At 56.0% G+C, this 20,589-nt stretch overlaps 4 protein-coding genes across 4 annotated transcripts; all 4 read left to right on the forward strand.

Annotated features, from left to right (window-relative positions):
- Positions 1–773: 773 nt before the first annotated feature.
- NCLIV_038060 (hypothetical protein) lies at positions 774–2,330 on the forward strand (the record flags this gene model as incomplete). The annotated part of the gene is made up of 1 exon (XM_003884007.1): positions 774–2,330. One exon carries the CDS (start codon positions 774–776, stop codon positions 2,328–2,330), a length of 1,557 nt encoding a protein of 518 aa, XP_003884056.1.
- Positions 2,331–4,643: 2,313 nt separating this feature from the next.
- On the forward strand, positions 4,644–6,812 carry NCLIV_038070 (hypothetical protein; the record flags this gene model as incomplete). The annotated part of the gene is made up of 1 exon (XM_003884008.1): positions 4,644–6,812. One exon carries the CDS (start codon positions 4,644–4,646, stop codon positions 6,810–6,812), a length of 2,169 nt encoding a protein of 722 aa, XP_003884057.1.
- A 2,313-nt stretch (positions 6,813–9,125) lies between these two features.
- On the forward strand, positions 9,126–10,946 carry NCLIV_038080 (hypothetical protein; the record flags this gene model as incomplete). Its single annotated transcript, XM_003884009.1, has 1 exon — positions 9,126–10,946. One exon carries the CDS (start codon positions 9,126–9,128, stop codon positions 10,944–10,946), a length of 1,821 nt encoding a protein of 606 aa, XP_003884058.1.
- Positions 10,947–13,978: 3,032 nt separating this feature from the next.
- On the forward strand, positions 13,979–20,014 carry NCLIV_038090 (helicase conserved C-terminal domain-containing protein; the record flags this gene model as incomplete). Its single annotated transcript, XM_003884010.1, has 4 exons — positions 13,979–16,133; positions 16,643–18,249; positions 18,765–18,820; positions 19,171–20,014. The coding sequence occupies 4 exons, from the start codon at positions 13,979–13,981 to the stop codon at positions 20,012–20,014; spliced, it is 4,662 nt and encodes a 1,553-aa protein (XP_003884059.1).
- Positions 20,015–20,589: the final 575 nt, after the last annotated feature.

A 20,589-nucleotide genomic window follows, 5' to 3' on the forward strand; every position in this document is an offset into this window, starting at 1 on the left:
TGGTGGCCGATGCTCGCCATTCACCCTCCTTTAATTCTTGCTGGTATACTTCTGCGCTTCGCATACTTCCCAGTAGACAAGGTTCCAGGCCTCCCGAGGGAGCACGCCTGGGGTTTTGCGAATCCCCTCAAGGCACCAGCGTAGTGGAGTGGCCCAGTGGCCCCGCGGGCGCTGATCCTTTGGCGGGATCCCTCAAGAGAAGCGCAAATTCGAAAGGTGTGACTTGGCCATGGTTGACCTGCCAAACGAGACTTTTCCTCATTATGTTTCGTGTGGAAAATAAATTTTTGTCGTGAACCCTCGTAAACTGTTGGCCTGGTACGCAGAATCCCCACTGCAGTTGCATTTCTCCCGATGGGGACGGTGTACGGCCCCGGCGCCGGATGTACCGTCAGCTAGCGGCTCCTGTGTAGACACCAACACCACAACAGTGAGGCCGAAAAGACTTCCATCGTAACATTCCCGTTTTTTAACAAGGAGGGCGTCTGTTGTACATCAACACTAGACACCGCTAATTTGACTGTAGAGTGAAAAGAGTAACCTAGTAGATTTGGTGACCGAACGGACCACTGTCTTGTACAGCGCTGGCCCTGTCAAATACTGTCGCTAGGCACCCACGGCGTTGGCGAAACAAGTCAGTGATCCTGGAGGTTTGGAGGTCGTGACACGTTACGGAAAAGTGTTCTGCGGGCGGCTTGTTTTTCGCTCCATAAAAGCCTGCATACAGCTCCCACGAACATATTTGTTCCTTCCACTCGTCTCAGTTCTTAGCGATGGTGTCAGGGACGTGGCATTATCTGGTGCTGTTCACCGTTGTAATACTGCGTTTCGGCGAGACGGCTGTCTGGGGCCTTCGGTACCAAGGGGCCGACGACTGGAACTCACTAGCGGCCGACGCGCCTCATGTCGCCTCAGAGCCGGCAGAGAGTGGCAATGCAGCCTCTTGGGCACTCCAGTCTTTTTTTCAAGCTTCCACAGGCAAAGCGGCCAATGGAAGTCCCAGGCGAGGCCTGAGACACCGAGTTGCCGCCGGATTTAGGCGGCTGGGGGACCGAGCACGCAGAGCTCTAGGTCGGATCAGAGGTCGCCGCGGCGCTCAGCTTCCAGTTAGGCGAGCTGACAGTGAAGCAGGTCTCATGGGTACCGAAGGCACATACAGGGAAAGAGAGGGCATAGGCTCTACTCAGTCCCTGCCTGACGACAGAATTATGGACAGCGGGGCCTCGCCAGAACAGCCCGTAGAATCTCCATCTGTTCCGTCGCCATCCGGCCCTGCAACAGATGAGCCACCGCCAACACCCAAACGCCCAGGACTGTCCCCACAAGTACCGCCCAGAACTCCTCTGCCAGTGCCTACACGGAGCCCCAGCCAAGTAATTACTGCTCTAAAGGAAACGTCCGGCCAGTTAGAAGACGTGGGAGGCAAGCATAAAGAGGGCACTGACGACGATACCCAGAAGCATAATGCATGGCTAAAAACCGTAGCTGTGCGATGGCTGAGTGAACACTGTGACAATTTGGATCAAGCTCGGAGCCTTCTGGAGAGCGCCGACATGGATGAACATACGCGCAAGCAGGTCTCTGCAGCTTTACACCGGGGACTTCATGCTCGCGATTTAGTACACACCAAACTTGGAGTAGAGTACCCGCTGGACGGCTGCGGCGGGCCTTCGCCACAACCGCCACCAGAAACTCCACCGGCTACTAAGCCGACACCGGCTCATCCAGGCCAGTCCCCCAAAACTCCACCGGCTACTAAGCCGACACCGGCTCATCCAGGCCAGTCCCCCAAAACTCCACCGGCTACTAAGCCGACACCGGCTCCTCGAGGCCAGTCCCCCAAAACTCCACCGGCTACTAAGCCGACACCGGCTCCTCGAGGCCAGTCCCCCAAAACTCCACCAGCTACTAAGCCGACACCGCCTCCTCGAGGCCAGTCCCCCCAAACTCCACCGGCTACTAAGCCGACGCCTGTCCCTTCGCCGGAGTCGGTACCCAGAGCCCCTCTGCCACAGCCGTCTCGAACGCCCAGTGAAGTGGTCAACAGAATGAATCAGTCGTCCATGATGTTACAATCCTTCGCAAGCCAGGCGTACCGGGGTACTGACCCCGAGAAACTCAGGAACAATGAATCGCTCAAACTTAAAGCAACGGTGTACAGGAATGACCACTGCGATGATATTGACGAAGCAAAAGCCCTTCTGGCCCGTAATGACATGCGTCAGACGGAGAGCTTTCGGGTCGCTGCAGCCCTTGATCGGGCAAGGCTAGCTCGCGATGCAGCTAAGGAAAAACTTGGAGTAGAGTTCCCGCCGGATCGGTGCCAGTGAGATTCAGTTCCGTGAGAATCTCGGATTCGCGACTTCGATTAGCAAGAGGAGTCGGAAGAACCCCTTTCTCTCTCCTGGACTGGTGAGGCGCGTCAAGACACGCTCTAGCCGCTCCTTTGGCTCACCTCGGAAACTGCGCGGCCGTGTAGGCGGCGGGACTTCCTCCGCGATGATTTTGTCTTAGGGAGCAGCCGCTTGAGATTATAGCCGAGTCACCGGTGGCGGTGAACGCCACCGGCTACGCCGGCAGGAAGTCACAATAATGCTGCGGATGCTGAAGAGCGTGATGCACAGCGAAGGCGACCAAGAGGACTACAAAAGGCAGGTCGCACTCGACGTGGAGTATGGCCCAACCGCAAGCGGTGAGCTTGGTCGCCACATGTGATTTTCTTTCCGGATCCGGCAGCACATGCTTCCGCACGACGGGGGGAGGGAGGGAACGGATATCCCTGAGGCATCTGCCTCTTTTTGCGTGTCTCTCTCCATTCCTCCAGGCGCTTCCGCTCCCCAGGGTTCGTCTGTGGGGAGGCAGCTGCTGTGAACTCGACTGGCGTCTTCTCCCTCCCGCCGCCTCCTCTCTCTGTCCTGTTTCCTCACCCGCTGCCCCCGTCTGTTCTCTCGTCTCCTCTTCTCCCTTCTACCTCTCTGTCCCCGCAGTCTGCCTCTCTGTTTTCCCCCACCCCCCACCCCCCGTGTGTCGCGGCCGCTCTTCACCGCTGCTTCCGCGCATCTGCCATCTCTCCTCTTCAGGAGTTTCTCCTTCCGCTCTTGCTGTCCCCTTCTCACGACTTGTTTGTCCTCTCGCGCATGCACTCGGGCAAATCGCTAGCTGTGCACCTCGCTGTGGTTCTGCGTCTGCTGGAAGGCGACAAGAGAGCGAACGCCAACGCGGTTGAGCGGGAGGCTCGGCCGCACGCGACGCAGAATCCTCAGGGGACGCTCGAGAAAGGGGAGGAGACGGCGTCTCCTCAATGTATTTTTCTTCCCTGCTACCTTCCCATTTTTTTCAAAGACCAGTTTCGTTGTGTACTGTCATGTTGCCAACAGGCACCGCAGTGCCTCGGTCCTTCCGTGAACCGCCATCGATTAAAAAATTGTAGAAGCCCGGGTGTCTCATCGAACCACGAAGCGTGGAACGCCTACCACCATCGGAATGGCCGTACATCATTAGGGAACGAGACAACCGAGCAATGTGTCTCCTCACAGGCTCGTGGGTGGAGCATAAGCGCAGGAGTGCATCAGCAGCATCCACTTCAGTGCTCGTGTTCACCCCCTACCCTAGGTCTTTTTGTTCGCCACACAGTACCTTGCGTGCACCTGCCACACAGACCACGTCGCACACTCACTTACTCCGACGTCCGAAGGCCCGGAAGGAATCAAAACTGACTTGTACAGCACTCCAGGGATGCGCGAGACAAAAGTACTACTCACATGCGAATATGATCAGTACTATCGTACTCGAAGTGGTGTGAACACTTTCCCCTTGACACCACAATTATATAAATATATCGTACTTGAATGGTGTGTTCTAGCACATTATGGTGGCCGATGCTCGCCATTCACCCTCCTTTAAATTCTTGCTGGTATACTTCTGCGCTTCGCATACTTCCCAGTAGACAAGGTTCCAGGCCTCCCGAGGGAGCACGCCTGGGGTTTTGCGAATCCCCTCAAGGCACCAGCGTAGTGGAGTGGCCCAGTGGCCCCGCGGGCGCTGATCCTTTGGCGGGATCCCTCAAGAGAAGCGCAAATTCGAAAGGTGTGACTTGGCCATGGTTGACCTGCCAAACGAGACTTTTCCTCATTACGTTTCGTGTGGAAAATAAATTTTTGTCGTGAACCCTCGTAAACTGTTGGCCTGGTACGCAGCATCCCCACTGCAGTTGCATTTCTCCCGATGGGGACGGTGTACGGCCCCGGCGCCGGATGTACCGTCAGCTAGCGGCTCCTGTGTAGACACCAACACCACAACAGTGAGGCCGAAAAGACTTCCATCGTAACATTCCCGTTTTTTAACAAGGAGGGCGTCTGTTGTACATCAACACTAGACACCGCTAATTTGACTGTAGAGTGAAAAGAGTAACCTAGTAGATTTGGTGACCGTACTGACCACTGTCTTGTACAGCGCTGGCCCTGTCAAATACTGTCGCTAGGCACCCACGGCGTTGGCGAAACAAGTCAGTGATCCTGGAGGTTTGGAGGTCGTGACACGTTACGGAAAAGTGTTCTGCGGGCGGCTTGTTTTTCGCTCCATAAAAGCCTGCATACAGCTCCCACGGACATATTTGTTCCTTCCACTCGTCTCAGTTCTTAGCGATGGTGTCAGGGACGTGGCATTATCTGGTGCTGTTCACCGTTGTAATACTGCGTTTCGGTGAGACGGCTGTCTGGGGCCTTCGGTACCAAGGGGCCGACGACTGGAACTCACTAGCGGCCGACGCGCCTCATGTCGCCTCAGAGCCGGCAGAGAGTGGCAATGCAGCCTCTTGGGCACTCCAGTCTTTTTTTCAAGCTTCCACAGGCAAAGCGGCCAATGGAAGTCCCAGGCGAGGCCTGAGACACCGAGTTGCCGCCGGATTTAGGCGGCTGGGGGACCGAGCACGCAGAGCTCTAGGTCGGATCAGAGGTCGCCGCGGCGCTCAGCTTCCAGTTAGGCGAGCTGACAGTGAAGCAGGTCTCATGGGTACCGAAGGCACATACAGGGAAAGAGAGGGCATAGGCTCTACTCAGTCCCTGCCTGACGACAGAATTATGGACAGCGGGGCCTCGCCAGAACAGCCCGTAGAATCTCCATCTGTTCCGTCGCCATCCGGCCCTGCAACAGATGAGCCACCGCCAACACCCAAACGCCCAGGACTGTCCCCACAAGTACCGCCCAGAACTCCTCTGCCAGTGCCTACACGGAGCCCCAGCCAAGTAATTACTGCTCTAAAGGAAACGTCCGGCCAGTTAGAAGACGTGGGAGGCAAGCATAAAGAGGGCACTGACGACGATACCCAGAAGCATAATGCATGGCTAAAAACCGTAGCTGTGCGATGGCTGAGTGAACACTGTGACAATTTGGATCAAGCTCGGAGCCTTCTGGAGAGCGCCGACATGGATGAACATACGCGCAAGCAGGTCTCTGCAGCTTTACACCGGGGACTTCATGCTCGCGATTTAGTACACACCAAACTTGGAGTAGAGTACCCGCTGGACGGCTGCGGCGGGCCTTCGCCACAATCGCCACCAGAAACTCCACCGGCTACTAAGCCGACACCGGCTCATCCAGGCCAGTCCCCCAAAACTCCACCGGCTACTAAGCCGACACCGGCTCATCCAGGCCAGTCCCCCAAAACTCCACCGGCTACTAAGCCGACACCTGTCCCTTCGCCGGGGTCGGTACCCAGAGCTCCTCTGCCAGTGCCTACACGGAGCCCCAGCCAAGTAATTACTGCTCTAAAGGAAACGTCCGGCCAGTTAGAAGACGTGGGAGGCAAGCATAAAGAGGGCACTGACGACGATACCCAGAAGCATAATGCATGGCTAAAAACCGTAGCTGTGCGATGGCTGAGTGAACACTGTGACAATTTGGATCAAGCTCGGAGCCTTCTGGAGAGCGCCGACATGGATGAACATACGCGCAAGCAGGTCTCTGCAGCTTTACACCGGGGACTTCATGCTCGCGATTTAGTACACACCAAACTTGGAGTAGAGTACCCGCTGGACGGCTGCGGCGGGCCTTCGCCACAATCGCCACCAGAAACTCCACCGGCTACTAAGCCGACACCGGCTCATCCAGGCCAGTCCCCCAAAACTCCACCGGCTACTAAGCCGACACTGGCTCATCCAGGCCAGTCCCCCAAAACTCCACCGGCTACTAAGCCGACACCGGCTCATCCAGGCCAGTCCCCCAAAACTCCACCGGCTACTAAGCCGACACCGGCTCATCCAGGCCAGTCCCCCAAAACTCCACCGGCTACTAAGCCGACACCGGCTCATCCAGGCCAGTCCCCCAAAACTCCACCGGCTACTAAGCCGACACCGGCTCCTCGAGGCCAGTCCCCCCAAACTCCACCGGCTACTAAGCCGACACCGCCTCCTCGAGGCCAGTCCCCCCAAACTCCACCGGCTACTAAGCCGACGCCTGTCCCTTCGCCGGAGTCGGTACCCAGAGCCCCTCTGCCACAGCCGTCTCGAACGCCCAGTGAAGTGGTCAACAGAATGAATCAGTCGTCCACGATGTTACAATCCTTCGCAAGCCAGGCGTACCGGGGTTCTGACCCCGAGAAACTCAGGAACAATGAATCGCTCAAACTTAAAGCAACGGTGTACAGGAATGACCACTGCGATGATATTGACGAAGCAAAAGCCCTTCTGGCCCGTAATGACATGCGTCAGACGGAGAGCTTTCGGGTCGCTGCAGCCCTTGATCGGGCAAGGCTAGCTCGCGATGCAGCTAAGGAAAAACTTGGAGTAGAGTTCCCGCCGGATCGGTGCCAGTGAGATTCAGTTCCGTGAGAATCTCGGATTCGCGACTTCGATTAGCAAGAGGAGTCGGAAGAACCCCTTTCTCTCTCCTGGACTGGTGAGGCGCGTCAAGACACGCTCTAGCCGCTCCTTTGGCTCACCTCGGAAACTGCGCGGCCGTGTAGGCGGCGGGACTTCCTCCGCGATGATTTTGTCTTAGGGAGCAGCCGCTTGAGATTATAGCCGAGTCACCGGTGGCGGTGAACGCCACCGGCTACGCCGGCAGGAAGTCACAATAATGCTGCGGATGCTGAAGAGCGTGATGCACAGCGAAGGCGACCAAGAGGACTACAAAAGGCAGGTCGCACTCGACGTGGAGTATGGCCCAACCGCAAGCGGTGAGCTTGGTCGCCACATGTGATTTTCTTTCCGGATCCGGCAGCACATGCTTCCGCACGACGGGGGGAGGGAGGGAACGGATATCCCTGAGGCATCTGCCTCTTTTTGCGTGTCTCTCTCCATTCCTCCAGGCGCTTCCGCTCCCCAGGGTTCGTCTGTGGGGAGGCAGCTGCTGTGAACTCGACTGGCGTCTTCTCCCTCCCGCCGCCTCCTCTCTCTGTCCTGTTTCCTCACCCGCTGCCCCCGTCTGTTCTCTCGTCTCCTCTTCTCCCTTCTACCTCTCTGTCCCCGCAGTCTGCCTCTCTGTTTTCCCCCACCCCCCACCCCCCGTGTGTCGCGGCCGCTCTTCACCGCTGCTTCCGCGCATCTGCCATCTCTCCTCTTCAGCAGTTTCTCCTTCCGCTCTTGCTGTCCCCTTCTCACGACTTGTTTGTCCTCTCGCGCATGCACTCGGGCAAATCGCTAGCTGTGCACCTCGCTGTGGTTCTGCGTCTGCTGGAAGGCGACAAGAGAGCGAACGCCAACGCGGTTGAGCGGGAGGCTCGGCCGCACGCGACGCAGAATCCTCAGGGGACGCTCGAGAAAGGGAAGGAGACGGCGTCTCCTCAATGTATTTTTCTTCCCTGCTACCTTCCCATTTTTTTCAAAGACCAGTTTCGTTGTGTACTGTCATGTTGCCAACAGGCACCGCAGTGCCTCGGTCCTTCCGTGAACCGCCATCGATTAAAAAATTGTAGAAGCCCGGGTGTCTCATCGAACCACGAAGCGTGGAACGCCTACCACCATCGGAATGGCCGTACATCATTAGGGAACGAGACAACCGAGCAATGTGTCTCCTCACAGGCTCGTGGGTGGAGCATAAGCGCAGGAGTGCATCAGCAGCATCCACTTCAGTGCTCGTGTTCACCCCCTACCCTAGGTCTTTTTGTTCGCCACACAGTACCTTGCGTGCACCTGCCACACAGACCACGTCGCACACTCACTTACTCCGACGTCCGAAGGCCCGGAAGGAATCAAAACTGACTTGTACAGCACTCCAGGGATGCGCGAGACAAAAGTACTACTCACATGCGAATATGATCAGTACTATCGTACTCGAAGTGGTGTGAACACTTTCCCCTTGACACCACAATTATATAAATATATCGTACTTGAATGGTGTGTTCTAGCACATTATGGTGGCCGATGCTCGCCATTCACCCTCCTTTAAATTCTTGCTGGTATACTTCTGCGCTTCGCATACTTCCCAGTAGACAAGGTTCCAGGCCTCCCGAGGGAGCACGCCTGGGGTTTTGCGAATCCCCTCAAGGCACCAGCGTAGTGGAGTGGCCCAGTGGCCCCGCGGGCGCTGATCCTTTGGCGGGATCCCTCAAGAGAAGCGCAAATTCGAAAGGTGTGACTTGGCCATGGTTGACCTGCCAAACGAGACTTTTCCTCATTATGTTTCGTGTGGAAAATAAATTTTTGTCGTGAACCCTCGTAAACTGTTGGCCTGGTACGCAGAATCCCCACTGCAGTTGCATTTCTCCCGATGGGGACGGTGTACGGCCCCGGCGCCGGATGTACCGTCAGCTAGCGGCTCCTGTGTAGACACCAACACCACAACAGTGAGGCCGAAAAGACTTCCATCGTAACATTCCCGTTTTTTAACAAGGAGGGCGTCTGTTGTACATCAACACTAGACACCGCTAATTTGACTGTAGAGTGAAAAGAGTAACCTAGTAGATTTGGTGACCGAACGGACCACTGTCTTGTACAGCGCTGGCCCTGTCAAATACTGTCGCTAGGCACCCACGGCGTTGGCGAAACAAGTCAGTGATCCTGGAGGTTTGGAGGTCGTGACACGTTACGGAAAAGTGTTCTGCGGGCGGCTTGTTTTTCGCTCCATAAAAGCCTGCATACAGCTCCCACGGACATATTTGTTCCTTCCACTCGTCTCAGTTCTTAGCGATGGGGTCAGAGACGTGGCATTATCTGGTGCTGTTCACCGTTGTAATACTGCGTTTCGGCGAGACGACTGTCTGGGGCCTTCGGTACCAAGGGGCCGACGACTGGAACTCACTAGCAGCCGACGCGCCTCATGTCGCCTCAGAGCCGGCAGAGAGTGGCAATGCAGCCTCTTGGGCACTCCAGTCTTTTTTTCAAGCTTCCACAGGCAAAGCGGCCAATGGAAGTCCCAGGCGAGGCCTGAGACACCGAGTTGCCGCCGGATTTAGGCGGCTGGGGGACCGAGCACGCAGAGCTCTAGGTCGGATCAGAGGTCACCGCGGAAGGCATCCACGTTCTGATCGTCATGCTGCGAGTGAATCAAATCTTTTGGGTACCGGAGGTACTTTCACGGCTACAGGGGTTGCAGCCTCGACTACTTCGCTACCTGACCTTCCAGGCCAGGCGAGAGATACGTCCTCAGAGCAACCAACCAAATCTGAAACGACCAGCAAGGATGGCGAAACTCCAGGACAACCCACCCAGCCTAAGCAGACTGGCAAGGAAGGAGATGTTTCGCCACAGTCGGTACCCAGAGCTCCTCTGCCAGTGCCTACACGGAGCCCCAGCCAAGTAATTACTGCTCTAAAGGAAACGTCCGGCCAGTTAGAAGACGTGGGAGGCAAGCATAAAGAGGGCACTGACGACGATACCCAGAAGCATAATGCATGGCTAAAAACCGTAGCTGTGCGATGGCTGAGTGAACACTGTGACAATTTGGATCAAGCTCGGAGCCATCTGGAGAGCGCCGACATGGATGAACATACGCGCAAGCAGGTCTCTGCAGCTTTACACCGGGGACTTCATGCTCGCGATTTAGTACACACCAAACTTGGAGTAGAGTACCCGCTGGACGGCTGCGGCGGGCCTTCGCCACAATCGCCACCAGAAACTCCACCGGCTACTAAGCCGACACCGGCTCATCCAGGCCAGTCCCCCAAAACTCCACCGGCTACTAAGCCGACACCTGTCCCTTCGCCGGGGTCGGTACCCAGAGCTCCTCTGCCAGTGCCTACACGGAGCCCCAGCCAAGTAATTACTGCTCTAAAGGAAACGTCCGGCCAGTTAGAAGACGTGGGAGGCAAGCATAAAGAGGGCACTGACGACGATACCCAGAAGCATAATGCATGGCTAAAAACCGTAGCTGTGCGATGGCTGAGTGAACACTGTGACAATTTGGATCAAGCTCGGAGCCATCTGGAGAGCGCCGACATGGATGAACATACGCGCAAGCAGGTCTCTGCAGCTTTACACCGGGGACTTCATGCTCGCGATTTAGTACACACCAAACTTGGAGTAGAGTACCCGCTGGACGGCTGCGGCGGGCCTTCGCCACAATCGCCACCAGAAACTCCACCGGCTACTAAGCCGACACCGGCTCATCCAGGCCAGTCCCCCAAAACTCCACCGGCTACTAAGCCGACGCCTGTCCCTTCGCCGGAGTCGGTACCCAGAGCCCCTCTGCCACAGCCGTCTCGAACGCCCAGTGAAGTGGTCAATAGAATGAATCAGTCGTCCATGACGTTACAATCCTTCGCAAGCCAGGCGTACCGGGGTACTGACCCCGAGAAACTCAAGAACAATGAATCGCTCAAACATAAAGCAACGGCGTACAGGAATGACCACTGCGATGATATTGACGAAGCAAAAGCCCTTCTGGCCCGTAATGACATGCGTCAGAGGGAGAGCTTTCGGGTCGCTGCAGCCCTTGATCGGGCAAGGCAAGCTCGCGATGCAGTTAAGGAAAAGCTTGGAGTAGAGTTCCCGTCGGATCGGTGCCAGTGAGATTCAGTTCCGTGAGAATCTCGGATTCGCGACTTCGATTAGCAAGAGGAGTCGGAAGAACCCCTTTCTCTCTCCTGGGCTGGTGAGGCGCGTCAAGACACGCTCTAGCCGCTCCTTTGGCTCACCTCGGAACCTGCGCGGCCGTGTAGGCGGCGGGACTTCCTCCGCGATGATTTTGTCTTAGGGAGCAGCCGCTTGAGATTATAGCCGAGTCACCGGTGGCGGTGAACGCCACCGGCTACGCCGGCAGGAAGTCACAATAATGCTGCGGATGCTGAAGAGCGTGATGCACAGCGAAGGCGACCAAGAGGACTACAAAAGGCAGGTCGCACTCGACGTGGAGTATGGCCCAACCGCAAGCGGTGAGCTTGGTCGCCACATGTGATTTTCTTTCCGGATCCGGCAGCACATGCTTCCGCATGACCGCGAGGGGGGCGCCCCCGAGCCGTCGGGATTTGCTCGGGATGCATTCGGTTATCATAGCAGTAAATCCATTTTTTCAACCGCCTCGCCGCCCTCAGGGATTCAAGTGCTGCTTGAACCTCAGTTTTTCGCCTGATATGTACTGGGGTTTCGGCGCGTAGCGCGACCGTTGATGTGTGCAAACTGTACCCGTGCCTGTGAGAGTGTCACGCCAGAGCAGAATTTGGTCGTTTCTTGGTCTTTGAAGAACTGACAACTACCACTGAGAATTCACGGGTGGGTACCAATGTTGCAAACGACGCATATTGCGTGCCAAGCCTGTGGCAGAGACTTCCTTGCAGGAACTGCAGCTAACAGAAACTAACCTGTCGTCATGGTAGTTCGTATCCGAGACAGGTAGTCGCTCTAGCGAGTAGATAGGAAACTAAACCAGACATCCAAGTGGTTGTTGAATAACTATTCATCAAGTTATACATGCCTCGAGTCATGTGAATTAGAATACAAAAGAATAGGGAAGAGGCAGTTGTAACATGCAGCATGCTAAATTCCCATCCTGATGCTACTTCTCTAGTTGGATAGTGAACGGTAGCAATTGCGCGAGATGCTTCTGAAGTACATTTAAACGCTAGGGTGGTACCTCGAATTATTTGGAATACAAAGGTCACTGCCACTAAGAAACCAAATTATAGGATGAATTTGAGTTTAGAGCGCACCGTATTTAAAAGACAAGGTGTGCCGGCCGGCCGCTCCCAGATCGGACCGCAAAACAGTGCCGGAACAAACACGATTCTCTCCAAGGCGTCGAATTTTCCCACGATCTTGAACGCATATTCCTGGATTTTCAAAGAGCTAAGTCAGGTGCCAGGACTGAAAACGGACGCTGAACCCAAAAGGATCCCCGTTCCCGGTAGATGTCCGTTTTTTGGTGTATACACAGGCGACCGTTGATGCAACCTAAAAATCGTGCGGCACCTCACCTGTGGGCCTCTCGCAGTCATTCAGGGTTGACAAAAATGTCGATGGTGGAGACCGGCGTTCCTTTTACAGCCGCCTTGCTGGGCCACTTACAGCCCAGGGCCCGGTCGGCTCTTCGAGCAGCGAGTGAACTCGAGTGCCGGCAAACCGTACTTTGCCATAAGGAAGTGTGCTCCCACTAAGAATCATCCGTCATCAGCCATGCAATACCAATCAGATAACAACTGAACCACCCACTCTACACGAAATCCATGTATCTACCGGTTCTTCACACTTAAGTACGTGGTTTGTATTCGTACTATGGGGCATTGAATATGCTTCAGTAATGAGATACAGACAATCGCTTCTGCCGCAAACCCTTGAGATGACGAGGTTATGGTTTGGGGGGTTCGTGAGGGTCTCTCAATAACTAGCTATTAGCGTGATAAGTGGATTAGTTACCCTAGCCAACACGATCCGGTGGTTTGGGAACGACCCCTTTATGTAAGGGGTAATATATGCGCTACAGTAACCCAGTCGGTTTTATGTACATTTTCTGCAGTCAGAACGATCCTGGCCAAGAAAGCAGGTGCATATGAATATGCGTTTGCGTCCGTACACGAGTAAATTGTATTACAGGCGTGTACAGGTTTAAATGAAAAAACTGCGGCGCAGAGGAGTGAAGAGCCGCACAGCTTCGTGTCGGGCGTGCAGTTCGGTGTCTTGATGCGGCCGTCTCCTCGAGCTGTCTCTGTCGAGCTAGGGTGAGGATTATACCCCCTTTGTCATTGGATGCTTCCCGTTTCCCAGCATGTTTCTTTCTCTTTACTAAAGGAAGGACAAGAACCGTGCTGTTTCCTCTTCTGTTAAAATGGCGAACAACGTCACGATAAAACACCTGTGTCTGTAACGACTTCCCCACTGCGGCCGGGGGCCGCATGCGGGGTCCGAGTAATTAATTTGCAGGGGTTGGTCTTCCGGGCGCGCGGAATAGACATAATCTTGCAACAGAAGCTCTACGCTTTGACAAAAATCCTTACTCTGTGGGTAGAAGTTTAAAGGCGTGTAGGCGAGGATAGTACCGTACGCTCCCCACTTTTCAGCTCGGACGACGGTTTTCTCGGAGAGGCGGCGGTCGGTCTCGCCCGCGTCTCATGCTGTTTCGCTCGTGATGGCCCTTTTTTAGGTCAATTATATGCCTGCCGTCTCTTTTATTTTACTGGGCATGCTTTTCTGTGCGTTCCTAGGACGAGGCTACTCACGAGACTGTCACCGTTGCCTAACACTGTGGTGTCTCTGTTCTTCGCGCCTGAGTTTTCCCTGCCGTCTCCCCTCGCCTGGTTGACCGTTGACGCTTTGTTTCTCTGTCTCTCTCTCGCTTCAGTCTCTTCTCTGTGCCTTGTCTCGGTCTGTCTGTTCCTCTCCCCTGTTTCCTCCTTCTTCCCGGCCGTTTTTTTCGTGTACCCTGTGACGCTACGTCGACGAAAGAGAGGGTAGGAGACAAAAGGAGACACACCAGGAGGACACGCGCGGCTCAAAGCGCAGGAAACGCGAGGAAGAACCCGGAGAAAAGGGCGCTGGGCGTCTGGGCCGGCGTCCGGGGAAGTGCCGCAAAAGACGAGGTTTTCCCCGCCATCACTCACACCCGGCGACCCATGGCTCAAAGGGGAACGGCGAATTTCCCTGACCCTTCGAGGGAGCTGCCACATCTCACGAACAACGCTTGGAGCGCTGCACAAAGCTTGCTGCTCAGACCGTTGCCTATTCGGTCCGCATGCGTTCGAGGCCGGCACAGCCGACGCCACTTAAGCCTCCTGCCCTCGGGTCCTTCCTGGGCGCATTCCGGCTCTGGTGCCTCTCTCCCTCTTCTCTCTTCTCCCCCTTGGACGGCTTCTTCTCTGTCCCCCGCCCTCGCGTCTTCCTCGCCCGTCCAGGTGTGCGCGGCCTCCCGTTCTTGGGTGGCCGAGGCAGGAAGATGCACACACAGCAGACACAATGGGGCGAGGCGGCTGCACTTCTCGCGTCCCTTCTGTCTCCAGTCATGGACGCGTTTTTTCTCACAGCCGAAAACGGGAGAGTCGTCGGAGACTTTGGGCGGTCTCCGTCACTCAAGAACGATCTTCTCCTGCGGGTTGTCTCTCCACACCAGGCAAACCTACGGCGCTGCCTCTTCGGAGCCCGCTTCAGCTTCCGGGCCTCTCTGCGCCTCTCCTTCCCCTTTTTGCCTCCCGCCTTCCCCGCCCTATCCGTGTGCGTCTGCCTCTCGAGGACGGAGAAGTTTGAGAGCGAGGGGAGACTCAGAGGCAGCTCCGGTCGCGGCGCAGGGCGGCCGCCCGTCCCTTCTTCCGATGTTCTTCTCTCCTGGGTGTTTCTCTCCTTTCCATTCGGCGGCTGTCTCGCCTTCGTGCGATCCTGCTCGGCCTCCGTCTTCTCCGCCTTCCCCGTGTTTGTTTGCCGCCACAAGAGACGAGTCGACCGGCATGCGCGGTTCTGCTTCGTCGCCTTCGTCGTCGCCCCCTCCTCGTCCGACTGCTGCCCCTCCCGCAGGCGCCTCCTGTCCGTTTCTTCCCGCACTACTCGCGCCGCCATTCATCCACTCGCTCTCGCCTCTGGCCTCGCGGTGGGTCGCGTGTCTCTCTCCATTCCTCCAGGCGCTTCCTCCCCCCAGGCTTCGTCTGTGGGGAGGCAGCTGCTGTGAACTCGAGCCGCTTCTTCTCCCCCCCCCGCTTCCTCTCTCTGTCCTGTTTCCTCACCCGCTGCCCCCGTCTGTTCTCTCGTCTCCTCTTCTCCCTTCTACTTCTCTGTCCCCTCAGTCTGCCTCTCTGCTTCCGCCGTCTGTCGCGGCCGCTCTTCACCGCTGCTTCCGCGCATCTGCCATCTCTCCTCTTCAGCAGTTTCTCCTTCCGCTCTTGCTGTCCCCTTCTCACGACTTGTTTGTCCTCTCGCGCATGCACTCGGGCAAATCGCTAGCTGTGCACCTCGCTGTGGTTCTGCGTCTGCTGGAAGGCGACAAGAGAGCGAACGCCAACGCGGTTGAGCGGGAGGCTCGGCCGCACGCGACGCAGAATCCTCAGGAGACGCTCGAGAAAGGGAAGGAGACGGCGTTTCCTCAATGTATTTTCCTTCTCCCCACACGCGACACAGCTACCCAGACGCATGCAGAGCTCCTCGCCCTCCTTCGGTACACGCCGCAGCTGCGCGTAGCTCTTCTCAGCGGCGAAACCGCCTTCTACCAGGCGCAACAAGAGGCGGGAGAAGAACGCGGGGCTGGCAAGCGGGAACGGAGGGCCGTTTCCGATGTGGACGGCGGCGAAGATCGCCAGGAGGCCGAATGCGCAGACGAGCCGGGAGGCGTCTCCCGACGAGGCTGCTCTGTACGCGTTTTCCGCCGCATCGAGAAGCTGAGGGCGCATATCTGGATTTGCACACCGGGGAAACTTGACGAGTATCTCGGCTACATCAGCTGGAAAGACAGCTTGAGGCGCGCGACGACCCGGCTGACCCCGACAGGTGACAAGGCGGAGGCGGCAGCAGACGAGAGGCGGGCGAAGACAGATGAGACAGAAGACACCCAAGAAGGCGGAGACGGGTGTTTAGGCCGTTGTAGCTTGCTGGTTGTGGACGACGCGGCTGCGCTGCTTCAACAGAGCGAGAGAGGCAGGCAGGCGACAGCGGCTCTTCTCCGGCTCAAAGAAAGATTGCCGCCAGGTGAGAAAGGCGCCGAAAGGGGTTCGGAAGCCGTTGTCCCAAGAAGTAACGCGATCTCCTATTTCCTAGTGCCATTACTGAACTTTTTTGGTCTGATCCTAAGTACGCAGTGAGCTAACTAGATACAAGGAACTTGACAAGCCGCGCGAAATGAGAACGCATGGAGACAAGAGACAGAGTGAAGAATCCGAAGCAGGTGGGACACCGTGCCTGCCCAATCCCCAGCCTCCGAAAGTGTGGGCGGACCCTCACACAACGCCGAACGGCTTCTCCGGAGGTGGCCGGGCTGGTATTTCTCGCGAGAACCTGAGCTTCATAAGCAGAAAACAGGCATGCGGGTTGTCTCCGCCGGGCATCTCCATGTGAATTAGAGAGCGTATATAGGAAAGTGTCAACGTAAGGGCTGTCAGACCTCTCTGTCTGAGACGGTGTGAGCCCGGGTCTTTTCGGGTAGGAGGTGGCTAGACTCGATCGAGAAAAAGCTGCTCCGCTGGGGGACAGGTGTCCCGTAACTAAACGACAGGTATGCATGTCTAAACGTGTGCGAAGGGGTCGCCTCGAGGTGCAGGGGTTGGACTTTTTCTCTTCGTTTCTTCGATCTTCTGTTGTAGGCCATCAGACGATCTTCCTCTCGTCGTGGTTATCTCCGGACCTTAGGAGTGTCTTTGTTCGTCTCGCGCGGGTCAGGTCGTTGACTATCAATGCCTTGGTGACTCCCGCCGTAGCGTCCTTTGCGCCCGCATACTCGAATGCTTCTACCGCTCAAGCAAGTCATCCCACGCCTCGCTCCCCTCCATTGTCTGTCGGGTCGCGCTCGGCTCCTCTACGTGCAATGGATGCCTCTGCCCTCCCCTCATCTCCTTCGTCCACTCCTCTCCCTGCCTGTTCCGCTTCGTGTCTCTCGTCTCCCTCTTCCACTTCCTCCTGTTCTCGTTTTCCTTCACCGCCACCGTCTCCTGGTCTGCTGAGGGACGCAGACACGGAAGAAGCGCGGCGTCGTTCGAGACAAACGCCAGAGGCAAGCGAAAACGAAACAGAGGACAAGGCTGCTCTTCTGAAGCCTTCACCGTCTGTTCCGCAAGTCAGGGAGACGGTGCATGCATTGCCGCGGCGCCATTCTCTCCGCGAGAGCATTCTCAACGTGGAGGAGACGGTGGGGTTGTGGGGTCCCAAGCGGGCGGCAGAGTTTCTCGCCAAAAAGAAGAGACAGTGGAGCGAGCTTCAGCGTCACCTGTCAGGTCTCCGGCGCAACGAAGAAGAGCCGAGAGAAGAACGAGGAAACGAAGAAGAAAGGGATGAAGCGACCGGAATTCATGGGGAAACACTTCGATCGGAGTTTGCAATATATCCTGCAGACTTGCACGCTCACGTACTGTTTAACGTCTTAATGAACGAGGCGAATCGAGCTGCGGAACTGGAGACAAAAAGAAGGGGACTTCACAGGGGAGACGACGGAAGGATGGAAAGGAACGAACACGAATGCGGCGCGTTTTCAGGAAGCAGGGAAAAGCCTCACCGAATCATTGTTTTCTTCTCATGTCTCAAGAGTCTACAGTTCCATTATGTCTATTTCAAACACTATGTTTTTCCGACGCTTCTCACATCGAAGACGGCGGATCCCGTGGCGGTTTCCACTCTTTCCGCCTTCCCATCCTTCTCACCGTCTGTTTGTTCTTTATCTTCGACATATTCGTCTGCATCGTTTCCCTTTTCTTCTCGTCCGTCCACGCTCCCTGCTCCTCCCTCGATTCCCGCGCGACTTCCAACACTCTTGGCTCTGCATCACGGGCTCAGTGGCGAGAGAAGACGTGCGGTGGTTGAAGCGTTCTCATCGCCCTCCGTTCGTGCTTCTCGTGCGCCACCTAAAGGTCCGTCGTTGCCTGTTTCTTCGGCTCCGTCGCCTTGCGCGGTCTCCTTTTCCTCGTCTTCTCCCTCATCCGCCCCCTCGCCTTCTGGATATCCTGCTGTCTCCGCGCCTTCGCCGCTTGCACCCCAGGCTCCGCCTTCTGTCGGGGACTCTTTTCCTCTGCCGGATTCCGAGCCAGGACGCCTGACAAGCCGTAGCCGAATCGCGAGCGCCGGCGAGCGAGAACCGCGGATCTTGCACGGACACGAACCGCCGCAGTCTGCCAACCCAAACTGCGAAGTGCGCGTTCTTTTCGCCACAGATCTCGCAGCCACGGGCGTGAATGTGGGAGACGTTGACTTCATCGTTCATGTAAGGCGGCGAGGCACGCAGGACACGCTCAAAGCATCTGACAGGAGAGTGACGGAAGAGTTTTCCTTCTCTTCTGTCTATTCATGAGGAGGCAAAGCTGCGGTGTTTTAGCCGGAGGGCAACGTGCAAAGTGTTTGCTTGTTTCTCTGTCTCTTCAGTTTTTGCACTCGTCTCTTCAAGGGTCATCGGAACGACGCGAAGACAGCGTCCGCCCATATGTGTTTCGTTCGGCCCCCTTCGTCCTCGTCTTTGCTTCAGCTCGCTTCTGCCTGTGGTGGCGGATCGTTCCGATTCGTATTCTTCACAGCTTTTTTCCCTCGCCGTTCTTAGACTTGTTCCTCGAACTTCTCTTTCCGCGCTCGTCGCGTCTGGGATTCGCCGTACGCTTCGCCTCCTGTACTCTTCTCGATCTTTGTTCTCCTGTCCCGCCTTGTTCGTGCCCGGCATCCGTGCTGTCTATTTCCTAGCCTCTGTCTCCGCTGTTGGTTATGCGCTTTTCCGGTTTGTGGCCGCAGGTGGGGATGGCGCGTGATCCGGAGCTCCTCGTACAGCGTCTGACGCGAGTCGCACGGTAGGCGCACACTGACGGAAACTGCGAAATCGCCAGGGAGATAAAGGCACCGAGGAGAGGTAGAGAACGGGACGCAGCGGAGTACAAACACCCGAATTCCCTCCTGAAAAGCGCCAGCTGTCGCGCTCGCTCAACACGCGCCTTTCCAGATTTATGACCTCGCATATTCCCCAATGACGCTCTCTGGCATTTTGCTGATTCTGGCGTTTCCGAGGTTCGCATTCTCTGGAGGTGATGTCCCACCTGTCGCTTGCTTTGACCGCGTCGCCTGTCTGTGCCCCACCCGCTCGCGTTTTCTCTCACTGGCCTCTTTTGGTGTCTCTGTGCCTTTCGGCTTCGCTGCCCTTCAGACCCCGCGACCCCTTTTTTGGGCCTTTCACAGGCTCGTCGACTCCGCTCTCACCAACGTCCGTTGCTTCGTCTGCAACGTCGTCTTGTGCCTCGTCTCGCGTCACGTCTCCCGCGACTTGCTTTTCCTCTGGTGCCTTTCCCGCCTCTCCTCCATCTGAAATGTTTAGGGACGTGCCCGGGACAGCGTCGGCAGGAAGAAGAGAACAAGAAGGTGTCGTAGGACAAGTCGCAGACAATGGCAAGCTTTTTCCGTGGGACCCCATCGAGAACGGCATTGGCAGATCCCTTCTTCTTCTCCACGACCTAGAGACGCATTTCCTCTTTGAATGTTTTTCCGAGGGAATCAATCTTACTGAACTGCATCCTCGGTCTGCATTGTCTCTGTTGAGCCCAAATCGGGCGCTCATTGCAATTTTAGGTCAGAAAGGCGACAACGAAATCAGACCAGAAGCAAGCGAGGAAGGCGAGGAAGACGAGGAACACAGCCCAAGAGGGCGGAGAGTGGAAGCTGCCTGTACAAGAAAGACAACGGTGGCAGAAACAGAAAACATCGCTTCCTATAGCTGCCATTCCTTGAAAGAAGCCAGCCAGGAAGAACCTGAAACAAAAGGGCAAAGAAAGAAAGCGAGCACTCGGACTGAGGAGAGTGAAGAGGTGGAAGACGTGGAAAAGACAGCCTGCGCGGATTACCCTACTCCTGTGTCGCAGACGCCTTTATCTGTTTGGCCTTCTGGAGCCTGGTGGCACGAGGTCCCCTCCTTGCGTGCGTCGGCCGACCTTTTTTACCGTTCTCTCCTCGGCTTCTACGCCATGCAGTCGAAGCGCCTCAAATTCGACAAGTAACGGAAGCAGCATGAACCCCTTCACTTCCATGGGCGGATTCACTCTCTCTCTCAGCAAAAGGCTTTCTTAGCTCCGCGTGTCCTTCCGTTGTCCCATGCGCGTTTGTCCGTATAAAAAGGCTAACCTAGTTTGGAGAATCCTTAACTCGCCGTTTGCCCTGTCAGTGCAAGGCTCGAGAGAAAAGGTAATCCAACTATAAAAGTGGCTAGCTGCTCGTGCGTATCCATGTATAATTTTATAATTACGCATAGACTCATATACGCTTGAGTTTACGTGGCAGTCCATTCGGGGCACCGTGGCATTGGTAATATCGCCAAAGGGGCTTCCTTTTGAACAAGCGTAGCCTTATCTGATACAGGGGACTGCATATATATAGATACATATATAAATATATATGCGAGCGTGTACACATGTCTCCTTTCTTTCAGAAACACTGTGGCATAAAAGCTGGACTGCACGGATTTCTGTTTGTGTCTCTCTCTTTAGGTGGCAAGTGCCTTCTCTTGTCAACGCCATTCTGTCGTCTTTCGGTTTTCCGTCTTCGCCATCTGTTACTAAGCAGTTCGCCGCTCGAC

This window comes from Neospora caninum, chromosome VIII, assembly GCF_000208865.1.
Source record: "Neospora caninum Liverpool complete genome, chromosome VIII".
In the NCBI taxonomy this organism is placed as follows: domain Eukaryota; phylum Apicomplexa; class Conoidasida; order Eucoccidiorida; family Sarcocystidae; genus Neospora; species Neospora caninum.